Source organism: Leptonychotes weddellii, chromosome 5 (genome assembly GCF_054177405.1).
Source record: "Leptonychotes weddellii isolate Sample4059 chromosome 5, ASM5417740v2, whole genome shotgun sequence".
NCBI classification, from domain to species: Eukaryota; Metazoa; Chordata; class Mammalia; order Carnivora; family Phocidae; genus Leptonychotes; species Leptonychotes weddellii.
The window spans coordinates 151,813,195-151,829,544 of record NC_138373.1 but is presented as its reverse complement, the minus strand read 5'-3'; the positions used below and the strand labels follow the sequence as shown (position 1 = coordinate 151,829,544).

The 16,350-nt window shown below is 59.7% G+C and overlaps 1 protein-coding gene across 1 annotated transcript in view; it reads right to left on the bottom strand.

Annotated features, from left to right (window-relative positions):
* CACNA1I (calcium voltage-gated channel subunit alpha1 I) overlaps positions 1–16,350 on the bottom strand; it is an 85,094-nt gene that overhangs the window by 32,422 nt on the left and 36,322 nt on the right. Inside the window, exons 5-9 of the mRNA XM_081819007.1 lie at positions 14,590–14,682; positions 10,980–11,292; positions 8,251–8,672; positions 892–1,043; positions 36–221 (exon numbers count right to left, since the gene is read on the bottom strand). Of these exons, the coding sequence (XP_081675133.1) occupies positions 36–221; positions 892–1,043; positions 8,251–8,672; positions 10,980–11,292; positions 14,590–14,682 (1,166 nt within the window). The remainder of the gene's footprint in view (positions 1–35; positions 222–891; positions 1,044–8,250; positions 8,673–10,979; positions 11,293–14,589; positions 14,683–16,350) is intronic.

Below are 16,350 nucleotides of genomic sequence, written 5' to 3'. Positions count from 1 at the left end.
CGGCACTCGTGGTGCCCGCGGTGGGCAGGCCTCACCTGAAGATGAAGATGAAGAGCATGAGCAGCATGCAGAAGGTGGCCACGTTGTCCATGGTCTTCATGAGCACCACCAACTGGCGCCGCAGTGCGGGCATGAAGCGCACCAGCTTCAGCACCCGCAACAGCCGGAAGGTCCGCAACACCGACAGGCCGCCGTCCGCCTGCCCCACAATCTCCCAGATGCTGGGAGGGGGCAAGCGGGGGAAGGAGGGAGAGAGAGGCAGGAGGGTTCGACAGAGGGCGGGGAGGAGAGGAGGGCAAAGGGAGGCCAGGGAGGACGGAGAGACGGACAGCTTCCATTCATTCATTCGTTCATCCCACAAATAACACGTTTCAAGGGTCATCGCTGCGCCGGGGCATGCTCTAAGTCAGGGGCTCCTGACCTGCAGTCCATGGACACCCCCCACGAGAAGTCTATGGCTAGAATTCAGGAGGTCTACCCACTGACCTCTTTTTGAGATTTAACATTCTTTCGGTTATGAATGTAAATAAGCCACGGAGAACTAGCAGTCCCTATGACTTTCTGACCAGTCAAAATCGCTGACAGTTTTATATCTTATAACCGCTGATGTACATATTTCCAAATATTACTTATACTCATCCTTTCTTGGGAACGATGGTAGTCACAAGACCTGCCGCTACATCTTGCTATTTCATGCGTTAATCCAGAAGCACGTATATTACTGAATGACAGATGTTTAAGTATTTGATAACTGTGCTTGGGTGTAATTGATTTCCTTTGTGCTCTTACATGCTTTGTTTCCCGGCTGGGGTCGGTGCCTTAGATCCCCCCCATCCCCCCCCACACACCGGGACTTCTCGGCCCACAGCCTGCGGGGGCAGGGGGCAGCACCTGATGATAACAATGATGCTGTCAAAGATGTTGTAAGGGTTGCGCAGGTAGTCAAAGAGCCCAAAGGCGGCCAGCTTCAGGAGCATCTCCAGGGCGAACATGCTGGTGAAGACCACGTTGCAGATCTCCAGGATGTTGGTCAGCTCCTCGGGCTGTGGAGGCGTTAGGACACAGGACAGGGACCTGGTCAGGCCAGAGCACAGCCATGGATCCTCTCTGGATGCCCATGGGCTCCAGGACCGCCAGGGAGGCGGGTCAGGGTCCTCGCTGGAGCACAATGGCCTTGAGAACCTTTCAACACGGCTGCATCTCTGCTGTCCTAAGAGTCCACTAAGATGGTGGGACCCCACCGGGCTGACCTTCCACACATTTGGAAATGACGCTGGTACTGTGTGCCCTCAGGGAGCTATCGTGACACCCATTTTACGGATCAGGACACAGGCTCAGAAGCTGACTTAAGGTCACGTGGCTTGATGCAGAGCAAGGCAAGAAGACAGGCCAGTCATTGCTAGAAAGTCCCTGTTTGCCCACGACCCCATTTAGGAAGCACTTACCCCATGCAGGACCTGTCCTTTGAACTTTACAGTTCATCTTAATCCCACACAAGAGCCCATTTTGCAGAGGAGGAAGCAGGGTCAGAGAAGGCCAGCCCCCTGCCTTCGGCTGTGGAGCAGGTAAGGGGCAAAGCCAGGATGTGAACTCAGGCAGCCCGGTTCCAAGGCTCCCGCCTTTCACCCCTGCCTGTGCAGACCTCTCTCCTGAGCCTTCCCCACTCTCCCCTTCCCCAACGGTCAGCTCAGGATTGTGGGTGGCTCGAGAGCACCGTGCCCTGCGAAGAGAAGACAGAGACCATGCACCTGCTTGCACCACAACGGCTCTTTCCTGTACTCGAGGACCCTGGTCGATGGGGCTTGCTCCACAGGCTTCTCAGTGGAAGGCACCAGAGCCCAGGGAGGGCAGGGGTTAGAGTCACCAGCTGGCCAGAAGGAGACTAGTACCCCTGGCCAGGGAGCCACCCTCTGACCCCAGACATGATTACCTCCTGGTTTTTAGCAGCAGGTGACACCCTACAAATAGAACCTTGTGAGCAATGCTGGTGTATAAAACAGACCACATTCTGGGCCATGACTAGGAGACAGGGTTCCAGGGCACCCCTCCCACCTCAGTTTCTTCATCCACAAAATGAGGGGGTGAAACAAGATGACATTCATCCTGGACCTCTCCACCAAAGCACCATGCAGGGCTCCAGCCCCTCTTGCATGAGCCCGCTAGCACTGTGAAGTGTCTGGTTGCTGCTCCTCACAATCTGCAAGGCCGTGTTGGTGTCTCCATTCCCCAGGGAAGGACACAGAGGCTCCGACGAGTGAACTGACTTGCTCTGAGCCACCCAGCCAGGATGTGGCTGAGCCACGCAATCAGTCGCCAAACTGCTCTCCGCGGACACACACACAGAGCCCACCCGTGCCTTCACCCGTTCCCAGGGCTCACGCACGCCACAGGCCCGCTGAGCGGTCACTACGGGCCAGGCGTGCGCTACCCAGGGCGGCCGGTGGGGAATGCATCCGGACATTGCCCCCGCCCCCAGGAAGTGCGGTCTCTGGTAGCAAAGCCCAACACCCAAGCTGAGCAGCACTCGGTGGATGCTAAAAACAGAAAAGTTGAGGATGCTTTGAGGGAACAGCGATCCTGCAGTCAGGGGCAGCTTCCTGGAAGAAGTGACCTCTCAGCAGAGACCCCAAAGCTGAGAAGGGGAGCCCAGTGATGGGGGCGGGGAGAGAAGGCATCTAGGCCGAGCGAGCAGCCAGAGCAAGAGTGGGGAGGTGAGAGAGCCGCCATCCGTCAGCGCCCCCACCCCCAGCCCAGCCCCTCCACCAGGCGACAGGGCGCCTCTGGGGCCTGTGATTCCATTTGGGTTAAAAGGAGAAGAGGGGAGAAAAAAAAAAAAAAACCCAATGCAACCGCCCGCTTCCGACCAGTGCCTGGGAAACCTAATAAAACTGCCAGGTCCTCTCAAGCCCAGAGAAAAGGAGAAGGCCCCATTTCCATCTGTAATTACATTTGACTCACAAAAGGGCCCTGAAAGAAGAGTGGGATCCTGAGAGGGGCCCTCAGTGGGGAGGGGCCGGGCCCAGATGCTGTTCCGAGCCACCAATTTCCCAGCCTGCCCAAACGACAGGGACGGCAAAGATGGAAAACGGGGCCGCTGACAGTCGGTAATGACCATCACCCCGCTCTGGGCCACACACGGCTCACACACTCCCGCCCCACAACCAACCGATGCGAAGGTCCCCTCTGGGAAGGTCACCTGCTCGCCCCCCGCCCCCCCCACTCACAGCAGCTGTTTCTCTAGTCAGGCGCACACCTGCTAATCTTTCTCTAATGGACCATCCATCACTCCCGCAAGCTTTTTTCTGGGAGAGAGACAGCGAGCGGGAGGGAGACAGGCGAACACAGACTATTTTGTATTGTGAGATGGAGGTGGGAGGGTGTGTGGAGAGGGACGGGAGCAGCCGTGGGGGAGATGGACAGACAGACAAATAAGGCCACAGGGAGGGAGAGGCAAAGGCGGGGTGTGGAGAGAGGAGACAGGGGAAGAAAAACACGCATGCAAACATAATGAAGGACCAAGATCGGGACCAAGATCGGGACCTTGCAGGAGTGGGTGAAGGAGCCAGGAACGTGAGAGACAGCAGGCAGACAGACTGCCAGGCAGAGGCTTTAGAGAGGCATCTGGAGGCGGGCAGGGACCACCCCCCCCAGCGGAAGAGGGGGCAACAAAGGGCAGAAAGTCATGTTGGGGGCGCCTAGGTGGCTCAGTTGGTTAAGCGACTGCCTTCGGCTCAGGTCATGATCTTGGAGTCCCTGGATCGAGTCCCGCATCGGGCTCCCTGCTCGATGGGGAGTCTGCTTCTGCCTCTGACCCTCCCCCCTCTCATGTGCTCTCTCTCTCTCATTCTCTCTGTCTCAAATAAATAAATAAAATCTTAAAAAAAAAAAAAAAGAAAGAAAGTCATGTTGGGCTGGAGGCAGGAGGGTGGAGGGCAGGTAAGGAGGGGCTGCAACCTGGAGGCCCGAAGCGGAGGGAGAGGGACAGGGGCCCGCTCCTCCTGGCCCGACGCCAGGTTTGGAGGCACGAGGCTGCCCAGCCTCTGGCCATTTCTGCAGGGGTAAATAAGGGTCCTGTCGGGCAGGGGCCCCTCCGCTGTACCTGATACTACCCCCCCCATGGTAATGATGTCAGCTGGTGTTAAGGGTCCCCCCGCACCAGTCGGCGCCGCTGAGCACTTTCTATGAATTATCTCATCTAGACCTCAAACGTTACCCTACAGTATCCCCATTTTATAGACAGGACGCTGAGGCTCAGAGGAAGTGACTGCTCAGGGCCAGGGCCAGGGCCAGGAAGTGGCAGAATGGGATCTCAATCTGAATCAGAGGAATTCTCCCTCCGGCCTGCCCCCTCCCATGGCCCTGACAGCTTCAACTGCCCCACTTCCCTGACTTGAGGCTCCAGTTCAGCATACAGACATGTCACTGCCCTGCTCACAAGCCTCCTGTGACTCCCCACTGCCTGGAGGACAAAGCCTGCCTTAAGACACTTTGTGGATGGACAGCACCCCCAGCCTCCTGGGCAGTCTCCTGCCCTTTGTGCACATCCTCCTCGAGGGCTCAGGTCCTTTGGGGGAAAGCCTGTGCTCCTGGTCCCCGTACCTGTCCCTCCTCTGTCTCACTGATGAACTCCTAGTCAACCTTCAGGGTCCATCTCCAGTGCCACTGCCTCTGGGAAGCCTTCTGTGACTGCAGCCCATGTTGGCTCTCTCCCCTAAGCCCCCAAAGAGCTGGAATGTTGGGCACTAAGCCAGCCCATCCTCCTCTTCCCAGAGCCATGCCAGACTGGCTGCAGACAGGAAAATAAAGATTGTTTTGAGCCATCCCCTGACCTGGAGGCCTTGAATGCAGACCCCTGGGAGCAGGGGCCAGTGGACATGCCCCCACCTGCCCTAGGAGGCTACGTGCACCCCGGCCCTGCTGCCCGTTCAGCCGAACCCTCTGTTTCTTGTTGTCCAACTCGGTGACCATCCTTCAGTTCCAGGACGGGATGGGGCTGAGAGCGGCCTTGCCCAGCTTGGGAGGAGCCATTCGCCTGGACAGCTGAGTGCCGGGAGAGGAAGAAGCTGCCACGGGAGCCAGGCCTCCCCACTGCCTCCTGTCCGCTTTGTGGAACCTCCACCTCCTCCTCAGCATCCTGGAGCCCTGCTCTGACAGTTGCTCACCGTGTCACCTAGGCAAGCCTCAGTTTCCCCATCTGCTCTAGCCTGGCCTATCCCATAGGGTTGCCATGAGGGTCACAAGGAATGTGACAACACATGACAGTGGGTGATGAGGGAGGGATCTGGCCCCCCCAAGCTGACCCCTCCCCACCTGCTTGTCATGTAGCCTCAATCACAGACCATTCGGGGCCTCCCCTCTCTTCCCTTGGCCTACTCAGGAAAGCAGACTTCGGCCCCGTCTAACCACCTCATGGGTCACAAGCAGGCCTGGATGACCCCCCTTTTACCTGTCACCTCCTCCCAGGCCAGTCCCTGCAAGGAACAGCATCTTTGTCCATGAGGAACCTGGGGACGTTGGGATCCCTTGTGGTTGGGGCAGCCATGGCCACCTAAAGGCCAGGGGAACCCGCAATTTTAGCTCTCGTCTGAGTGCCCATGACCACAGAGGCAGGGGTGGCAGACGGAGCCAGAGAGCAACCCACAGGCTTCGCCCCATTCTCACTCCCTAGCACCCCCATGGCCGTGCCAGGCTCCCTGCCAGGCCCCCCACCCCCCCCGCAATGCCCCCCCCTCCGCAGTCACCACCCCTGCAGGAAAGGGGCTGTATGCGTCCACCCGCCTTCTCCTCCCGCTCCTCCCCGCCCTCCCCGCTCTCCCCGCCTCCCAGCGGCCCTGGGCCACCTCTCTCTGCAGGCACCACCTCAGACAGGGCTGCTCAAAATAAACACGGGGGCGGACTGTTTCCCTGCCAAGCGTCTGGGAGCGGAGGGGAGTGGAGCAAATATGCCAGCCGGACCCCAGCAGGCCCTGCTCAGAGCTCGGCAGAACAATGCCTGCCACTCAGGGCTGCTTTAAAAAGAACATTTTTTTTAAATGCTCCCTCCCCCTCACCTTTTTATTTAATTAATTAATTTTTCGAGGCTCCAGACGGCAGAAGGTAACCTCACCCCAAGGGTGGTGATGTGAGGCTCAAACAGAAGATTCATAAATGGTTGCAAATCAGTGAGCACCTACTATGTGCTGGGCTTCCTAATTAACCCGCCCGCCACTCTGACAAGGGTCCGTGCGCCCATTTCCCAGATGGAGCCACCGGCTGGGGGAGGCCAAGGGACTTGCCCAAGGCTCCCTGCTGGCCAGTCGCGTTGAACCAGGGAAGGAGCCTAGTGGGTGGGGCAGTGGCAGGAGGTGTGTGGGGTAGAGGCCGGGCAGGGAGCCCCTGAGGCCGGGCCGCTGGGCAGGGGGCGAGGCTGTGACCCAGAGAATCCCGACAAACAGGCCTCTGATAAACTGCCCTGATCTGCAGCGTATGCCGATTTCCGTGGTGTAAATACTCCCACCACAGCCAATTTCAAGCTACCAACTGTTTAAAAACAGGCTTTCGACATTCCTGAGTGTTAAAAAATCGGCTCTCGCAAGCTGGTTCCCACAAGCCCTGGTGGGAACGGTGCCCAGACCCCACTGCGGCAGCGCCGTGACAAGCCCCCTCGGTGCTACTCGCTCAGAAATGAGAGCCAGCGCCCCAACATCACCTGGTCCCCCATGGGGCCCCCCCTCTAGCACCGCTGGCCTAGCCAGGCTTCTGCCCACCTGGCAGGCCTGGGCCAGCAAAAGGCCAGAAGTCTGAGCCCTAGGCGAGGGGGCTCTGGGCTGCCTGTCTCCCCAGCTTTACCCCGCAGACAGCCTCCCCTCCAGTCCTCCACAGAGACCTTTTTAATTAAGCCAGAATGGCTGGCCAACCAGCAGCTCCGAACAGAGTGTCGCCACAGCCCCAGGGGCCACATTTAAGAAAACTGAATAGAGCCAGCGCTTGGCGAGCTAATGAAGAGGGAAATGGGAGTGTGGCCCACCGCGGGGCGCAGCGGGCGGGCAGAGGGGCTGCCGCAGAAAGAGGGCGGCACGAAGCAAAGGGGGCCCTCGTTCTAAGCCCTGCTGGGTGTCAGTCTTGCCACAGAAAGATGTGGGTGCAGATCTGACCCCTCACTGGCTGTGGGACCTTGGGTCAGTGACATCCCCTCCCTAGGCCTCAGGGTCACTAGCTAACAAATGGGGTGCCCTCACAGGGCTGGAGCAAAGGTCAAGGGAGGGAACCCACCCAGGGGCTGGGGGAGCCAGAAAATGGTGCTTTTTCAAATAGAGCCAGGACAGGACTTGTCGTGCAGGCTGTCACCCCAGGGTATGACCTATGTCCTGGGGACGTGGGTGCCAGCCCCTCCCCCCAAGCCTTCCATCCTGTGTCCTTACAAGTAGCCTCTTATCTCTTAACGCACCCTTCCTGTGCTCCTGCCACCTCTTCCACGTGTTTTCCCCCCTTGGGACCCTGTCTCCGAACTCTCCTCAGCCCCAAAGCTCCAGCAGTATCCCCGATGGCCCAAGGGGCCTGGGACACACCATTCGACTCAGCCGACACCCACTCTGTGCTCTACGCACCCAGCGCCAAGGATAGAAGAGACCACGGGGCTGGCGGAGGAGGGACACAGGACAGTCTTTGTAGGGCAACCTCGGGGCTACTCTCCGCGCCTTGGGGCGGTGTGGAGGGCGGACTAAGTGGGGGGCATCAGGGACAGGAGGACGCCTCGCCGGCTAAAGGCACTGCCCACAGAGGAGCCTTGGCTATCCGAGGAAAGGTCTGTATTTCGTGCCAAGGGCAATGGGGCTCTGTGGCAGTTTGGGGCAGCGGAGAACCCAACCTTGGGAAAGAGCACTCCAACTGTTTGGGGGAGAATGGACAGGTGGGCTCACAGGGAAAGGTGACAGCTGGAAGTCAGGTTTGGCAGGGACTGACAGGGGAAGGCCTGTGGGTGCCTGGTGTCCAGGCTGAGCTGCTCAGGAGAAAGGAGCTGGATCTGAACCCCGCGGGCCCAATACTAGAGCGGCCCCCCTCGCTCACTCACTCACCCACTGCGCAGACCGCCAGAGCTTCTCCCTCCTCTGGGCTGGGCCCAGGGTTGGGCTACTAAGGCTACAGGGACGAATCGGACCCAGTCCCAGTCAGGTGGGAGACAGCCACACAGGGGGTCGGCTTGGGCCTAGGCGCCCAGCCCTCCCTCCACGCCCGCGCCCAGCCCTGCACCCGGCGCCTGCCCCCACTGGCCTGCTCGTGGTGCTCGATGCCCATGCTGACGGTGTTGACCAGGATGGCCATCATGATGCCCCGGTTGAAGTACTTGCTGTCCACAATGCCTCGGAGCTTGGCTCGAGTCTCCCGCCACACATCCCCGCACAGCCGGGTGGCCCCGTCTGCCTGCTCCTCCTCGTCCTCCTTCCCGAGCCCTGACGAGGCCCCATCGTCGCTGCTCCGGGCTCCATCCCCATCGGCCTCCTCCGAGCCACCACCTGAGCCACCAGAGCCCGAGCCCTCCTGGCCCGAGTCGGTGCTGCCCGGGCCCGAGGGCCGCCGGCTCGCCCCATGCCGGCAGCGGGGGCAACTGGCCGGGTCGGAGGCCAGCATGGTGGAGATGGGCTGCACCAGCGTGTGGGGCGTCGGGTCCAGGGGACTGTGTTGAGGGCACAGCTCTGCAAAGCAAACACAAAGGCAGGGGTGTTGCCTCAGGTCACGCAGGCTGGGGGGTCTCAGAGGCGGCAGCACCTGCCCACACCAGGCCCCAACCTAACCCTGGGACACAGTCCCGTGTGAGGGCTTCAGGCTCCCGGGCTCCAGGCTCTGCCTGGGGCCTGTGGTTCCTGGGGGATCGGCTTCACCTCTCCGGGCTTTGTCTGCCCCCGTGTAAAGCCAGGACTAGGAGCACCTCCTTTGCAGGGCTGTGGGGAGGGTTCTACGGTGGCTGCGTGTGGTGTGCCGGGAACAGTGCCTGGGGCACACGTGCCTGTCATCCATCCTTGCTCCATCACTTCCTGGCCCGAGGCCCAGCCCTCCCACTGTCCTGCTTGCTGACATCGGAGCTGGGGAAACGGCTGAAGAACAGCTTCTAGAAGAACCAGGCTGGTATAGAGGATGGACGCCCCTCAGGGGGAGCCAAGGTGGCCTCTCCATCTTCCATTCTCCCACCCTTATGTGGGGCTTGTGTCCCTTGCTCTAGAAGCCCCCTGAGACTTCCCTCCTGACAAGCTGAGAGTCGGGGTTGGCTCCTGGGGGAGAAGGCACAGCAGGGATTGGGGGTCAGAAGCTTTCATCCCCTTTGATGCCCCAGGGAAGAGTTTCAGAAGCCCGAGCCAGTCTCCGAACAGAGTTCTGTGATCTGTGAACCATTTCAAACAGGTGTCACGGAGGTTCTTTCTGGGTGGTTTGCTTTCTTCTTTATATTTGCCTATATTTTCCTAAAATAAAAGTGTTTCGCTTGTGTGAGCCAAAAATAAATAAATAAATAACATTAAAGGGAAAGAAAAACATGTAATGCCTACCCTTCCTTTCCAGACTTTGCCTTCAAATATCTCCCAATGCCCCGGACGAGGCGCCTCGGACTCATTTGTCCTCCGGAGCCAGGGTGAGGCAGCCAGAAGCCCAGGGGTCGGTCCCATCTCAGCAAAGCTCTGCTCAGCCCCACTTGTACATGGGGCTGGGCCCCCTGAAACTTGTTTCCCAGGGAAGGGGGAAGGCATGAAGGCCCCAGGGCAGGGGGCACGTTCTCCCCCCAGACGGCCTCCTGAACTTTCCTCCACACAAGTTTCCTGGAGAGGGTGGGGGGCAGCAGCAGGAAGCGTCTCCCTGCATCACCCAGGAACGCTGCACGCCAGCCTTGCCCAGACCCTGGCTCCCCCGTCCACGTGCTGGGCCAGCCCACGGGCCACCTGGAGCCTCCTCCAAGACCATGCCTGGACGGCTGGCGCCCGAGGATGGGTGGGCGGCAGCTCTGAGCACCAGTTCTCCGGCTTGCCTCCCAAGGATCTCAGATTCGCAGGACGTCAGAACTGCGGGAGCAGGGCCTGGGGGTGGCTGACTCCCACTGCGCATGAGCCTCAGCCTCAACTTTACAGAGCAGGAGCCTGAGGCCCACAGAGGGGCCCAGGTTGTCCAAGGTCGCACACTGTGTACCTGCTCTGGGGTCCAGTCCCTGCTAACTTCCATAGCACCAGCGGGGGGCCCATCTCCCAGGGCGCATTTGCCTTCTGCAGGAGTGGGAGCATTCATTTTTCCCCTGGAGGCGGGCTCAGCAAACCCAACTCTAAAGTCCCTGATGTTGTTTTTATCCCTGACACACCGTGTGACCTTAAGTGACTCCCTTCATCTATCTGGACCTTAGTTTTCCCATCCGAAAATGGGATCATGTTACCGGCTTGGCCCCTTTCTCAGGCTGTTTTCTAGAACAGATGAGAAAATGAATGGAGAGCCCTTTCTGAGCCTAACGGCCCGGAGAGGGAAGATCACAAAATGGCAGAGGTGTCCCTAATACACCACGCCTTTGCAGGGTGGGGGCCACAGCCCTTTACTCCAGGTGGCCGGTCGTCACTGCTCTGGCGTGCTAGCAAGCATGGGGGGCAGCAGGAACCCGTGGCGGGGGCAAGGCCGGCTGAGTGGAGGGGAGTTTCAGGGCTTTACCAGACAGGATGGCCAAGGGGGTGGAGCCTGAGTACACGAGACCACACACCGGGATCCAAAGGGAATTCCTCCAGGGGGCAGGGTGCTGAGACCCCCAGCCCAGGCCAGGCCCCGGCAGGTGGTCAGAAAAGCGGCAAGAGAACAAGGGGCACGGACTGGAGCTCCCCAGGGGGACCTCCCCAGGGTTCTCCACCTGCCGGACAGCTCTGCTGACACCGAGGAGATGGGGGGGCATGTCTGCCCGCGGTGGCGGTCGAGTCCCCGGCTGGAGGCACACGAGGCCTGAGCGGGGCGCCCTGGAGGCCGCGGGGGGCGGGGCCACTTACTGTAGCGCCTGGGCTCCTTGGCGTGGGGCCCGGGCTTGGCAGGGGTGGGCGCCCCCGGGGCTGGGGCCTGGCGCCGGCTCTGCAGGGCCTGGTAGAGGCCCAGGGCCCGGCGCCTGGCCTTGCGCAGGATGTGGCAGACGTACTGGAAGATCTCCTCGTAGCAGTCGCCGGGCTCCGCGTAGCTAGCCACCGTGCTGGAGGACAGGTAGCGCTTCCGCTGCTCCAGCATCAGCCGGTGCTCCCGCTGCTTGGTCTCCGAGAACTGGGTCGCTATGACAACGAGGCACAGGTTGATCATGAAGAAGGAGCCCACCTGTGACCAACGGGAGGAGAGGACAGGGACAGGAACAGAGGGGACAGATTGGTGGGGGGGGGAGGCAGAGATGGAAGCCGGAGTGACAGCGGCGGGGCGAGAAGCGGAGGGATGCAGAGGCAGAAAGGAAGACAGGAGCGGGGAGCGGGGACAGATCCGAGACACCAGACAGGGACGGGACAGAGCCAGGAGGCGGACAGCCAGAGACGGCCAGGAGAGACACCGAGAGGGAGTGACACAGGCTCAGAGAGTACAGGAGCGGAGGGTACGGGAGACGCAGAGCGACGGGGCAGAGCGATGGGGCAGAGCGACGGGGCACGAGGAGGTAGGGAGAGAGAGGAGCGGAGGGTGGAGGGCCCAGAGAGACAGAGAGGCACGGCACAGATAGGGACAGGAAAAGATTGCTGAGGCCCTGCTCCAACAGGAGGCCAGGGCCCCCGGATGGCGGTGGCCCGGGCAACTCCCCAGACCCCACTGGGACCTGCTTCCAAACCCACTCCCCCAGGCCCTCAGGCCCAGGGTCACGGCCACCCTCCCACCTGGGACACCAGCACAGAGGCCGGGGAGGGAGGCCCGGCCTCGCTCAGGCCATCCGGGCCCTGAGTGCCATCCCAGCCCTGCCCTCTCTCTGGCTTGACTTTGGCCTCAGTCGGGCATCCAGACAAAAGAGAAGGTTTCCTTCAGAAAGCGTTTACGTGTGTGGCTTTATCCGTGCTTGGATGGAGGAGGTGGGGAGAGGCTACCTAGTTAGTACAAGGAATCCTGCCACCTCATGACTCAGGGCCCAGTTCCAGTGGCCACCACAGGGAGCAGGGCCCTTCCTGCCCTGGTTTCCCCACCCCCGGCCTTTGCTGAGCCTTTGAACGGGATCCGCAGGCCCTGCCAGCAAGGGGAATGGCTTCTCATCCTCCTCCAGGCCGCCCTCCTGCAGGCCCCGGCCCCAGCCACCAATTCACCCTTCCCTCCTGTCCCCCAGGCCACAAATAGGGAGCTTCCGGGGTTATGGAGCGGGGGGAGGGTTTCCTGGCTGGAAGACTCTGGAAAAATTCCCCAGTAAGAAGATGCCCCTCATTGGCTCTCTTGGTCATGTCTTCCAGAAGCATCTCCCGGGGCCCCACTCCGCACCAGGCCTGTGTGAGGGGTCACCAGGAAGGAGAGGGCACAGCCCCTTCCCTCTGGGAGCTCACACCTGTCAGGCTTCTATCCAGCCTGCCTCCAGAGCGTCTGCCCTTTGGCCCTGGCGGCCCCCCCATCCCTTCTGGACCTCCGTTTCCCCATCTGTAAAGCTGAAGGCTCAAGCAAGACAAGCTTAAGACATTTCCAATCGGGGGGAACACTGGGGACCTGAGTCTGAGGGCTGAGGACCTCTCACCTCGCTGGGGCTCAGGGTCCTCACCTGAGGAACAGAGCAGGCAGGTGGCCCTGTGGGGCCAGGGTTGTGCAAAATGACAGCATGGTCACTCAGGCTCTGCTCTCTGGGCCCTTCCCAGTGCCTGGAAAAACTCAGCATCCTCCGCCCCCTACCAAGGCCCCTTCTCTTGTGACAGGGACACCTGGGACCCAATAACAGCAGCAGGAATAGGAGCAGGGCACACTTATTGAGCACTTCCTGTGTGCCAGGCCCCAGGCTCTATCCCATCGAATACTCCTGAGAGCCCATAAGCCTAGGTGCCGTCACTGTCCCCTACTTTACTGCGGGGTCAGGGGAGCTAAGAGGCTTGCCTTGGGTCACGCTAGGAGTCACCAAGCCCACACTCCCACCCCTAACTCTATCCGGAGGGGCAGACCACATTCTCCAGCCCCTCTGAAATTCGAGACTCCTCTAGCAACCCCAGTGGTTGGAGGATCCCCCCTCTCAGGATTCTGTCCATTTCAAGGTCTCTGCGCGAGGCCCCCTGCCCAGAAGGCTCTCCCCCTGGCTGCCCACCCGGAGCCTTTAAGGCTCAATTCTGGTATCACCTCCTCAGTGAAACTTCCCACTCCCCCAGCCCTCCTCCAAGCTAGATTAGAAAAATCCTTTGGGCTCCCTCAGCCTCTCAGGCTTCCATCTGTCACAGCTCCTAACATCCTGTCTGGTCACTGTCAGCTGTAGCCCATCTCCCACCCCCTCACCCCCACCCCCAGACTGAGCTCCTCGAGAGCAGAGCCGGGTCCACCTCACTGCTCAGTTCCCAGTGCTCGGCTCAGGGCCCCGAGCAGTGCAGGCTTCCCTGGCTGTGCTGGGGAAATGGACAGACTAGTGGGTGAACGACAATGCTGAACGAAGCCCGGACCCCTCTCCTTTTATCTGGCTGTCTACTTAGGGATCCAAGGCCCCAGCCTCCCCAGGAAGGCATCAGAGCCAAGTCGACAGTGGGTATGTCTCAGGTCACTTGCCAGCTTGTCCTGAACGCCCAGGTCAAGGTCCCACCAGCTCAGAACGGGGTGCTGCCCCAGAGAGCCAAGCGTGCCCTCTCCCACCACCAGGACGCCAGAGAACCCAGCCTCGGAGCAGGCGGGAGCCAGGCAGCACTGACTCTCCTGGGAGTGAGTCACCTTGACATTTGGGGGTTTGTGCTGTGGCTGAGGCTGCAGTCAGGCATGACAAGGTGGGTGAGCTGGCTTCGGGGAGACGGTGGGGGAAGGCAGGAGGGGTTGCCGGCTGGGGAAGGGCCCTGCTCTGTGAGGCAGAGCCCCACCTCCACCCCCAAGCGACCCCCACAAGGCAGAGCTGCCTGAGAGGTGGGAATCCCTCCCAGAATTTCAGGGAGCCCCGTGGGGAAGCAGCCCCGGCTTCCGTTTCAGGCCATCTCCTCTTCCCAGCCCGGGAAAAGAGGAGTAAGCTGGAGCCCTAGAGAAGCTTCTGTCCAGGGGCTGCACCTGGCTAAGGTCAGGAGAAGAACGCATTCCCAGCCACCACGAGGCAAAGAAACATGAGCAGAAGTGACTAGATGGACTTAAATGCCCAGAAATGAGAAATGAAAGCAATAGAAAATGATGGATGCTTCCCGCCGCCGCCTTGACGAGTCCCTTCAATCACCCGCTGCTCGGAGGCATTTAAAAACTGCCCCTCCTGGGGAGCCCGGCTGGCTCAGACAGTGGAGCACGAGATCTTGATCCCCGGGTTGTGAGTTTGCGCCCCACACTGGGCGTAGAGATGACTTAACAATAAAATCGAAAAAAAACTGCCCCTCCTGCTCCCTCCCACTCAGCTCTCCTGGCTCTGCGGGGTTCCCTGGGGACCCTTCCCACCAACGCCATCCCTGGTCCAGGGGTCCTTGAGCTTGCCCAGAAAGCCCCAGCTTCCCTGACACTTACTATGATAAGCAGGATAAAATAGATGAAGTTGTAGAAGGAATGAGCATCCATCACATAGTACATGATCTCCACCCAGCCTTCCAGAGTAATCACCTGCAGCCAGAACAGAGCAGAGAAGGAGTGAGCCTGAAACAGGAAAGGCAGAACTAATGATGTAATGTATGGGGATTAACATAAGAATAAAAAAAAATAAAAATAAGCAATGATGAAACAGGAAAGGCAGGACCCTCAGGCAAGGCAGGCAGCAAATGCAGCGCCCCAAGCAGAGGCCCTACTGTGTGCCAGACTGCTTTATACACAATGTCTCTTGGACTCCTCACAAGGCTCGATGAGCCAGCCATCCTCATCCCCAGTACACGCGTGAGGAGACGGAAGCTCAGAGAGGTTAGAGTATTTGCCCACTGTCGGCCAGGAAGGCGGAGGGAGCCAGACTTAAGCCTGGTCCCTCTTGCTCCAGAGGCCCCCTCTCTCCAGTCTCCCCCTGCACCAAGGCAGGAGGGCTGGAAGCCGGGGGTCCTGGGCTCCAGCCCCAGCTCACCAGCTGGGCCATTCCCTGAACCTCAGCTGCTGCTTCTTCTTCTTCTAGCACATGGGGCTACCAGCCTACCCGGTAAGCAGGGCTGGGGTGCAGCTCGGCAGAGCCCAGGAGGCCCATGTGACTGTTGCCCTGTTCTCTTTCCCAGAGAGCGAGGCAGAGCAGCCTCGGGCACAACAAATGCTGGGCCCTCCCCAGCACTGTCCTCTTGTTTGCTTCTGGAGCAGAAGCCCCTGCGCAGGCCACTCACCTTCTCGGGGCCGAGGGTCTCCAAACGCAGCTGCTCGGCTCTGATCACATCACATCACACCTTGCAGCCCTGACTTCTGTGATCTCACTGCTCCCCAGAGCAAAGCCCCAGAGCAAAGCGCAGCCACCCCGCTAAGGCCCTCCCTTCTCCTGGGGGCTTCTCAGCCACCACCCTCTGCTCCAGCCCTGTTCTTCCTTCTGAGGGCCCCGGGAAGGTGACCTTGACCAAGCACTCACTCCGCGGGCTGACTGCTCTGCTCACTCATCTGGTTTCTTCTTCTCAGCTACTCAGGGTAAGAGAGCTGTTATTACCCTGACGTAGAGGTGAAAAACTGAGGCACAGAGACATCAAGCATTACACCCAAGGTCCCACAGCCCTAGTTCCCTAAACATACCCCATCCCTGTCCTCTGCAATGCCCTGGGGCCACGCAAGGCAATAAAGCCCTTTGCACACAGTAACGGTAACACTGCTTTGTGATGGGGGCACCTGGGTGGCTCAGTAGGCTAAGCGTCTGCCTTTGGCTCAGGTCGTGATCCCAGGGTTCTGGGATCAAGTCCCACTTCCTTGCTCAGTGGGGAGCCTGCTTCTCCCTCTGCCTGCCACTCCCCCTGCTTGTGCTCTGTCCCCCCCCCCGCTCTCTGATAAATAAATAAATAAAATCTTTAAAAGAAAAAACGTTTATTTTTGTAAGTGTGTGTGTATGTGTATATATATACACATATATACATACACACATATATATATAATTCACGCACTGAGTAAAATGTCTTTCTTACTGACTGATCAAAAGAACGGTCCAAGAGACCCTGCCCAAACAGACAAACAGTTCCCTGGAGCTCTCTGCACACCCCCGGGGCTTCCCTGCACCCACGCCTTTGCTCAAGCGGTCACCTCCACCAGAAACATCTTTGCCCCCACATCCTGAGCGTGGGCCTGGCCTGGTCCGCCCCTAGAGCAAGGCGTGAGTCTGGCCTC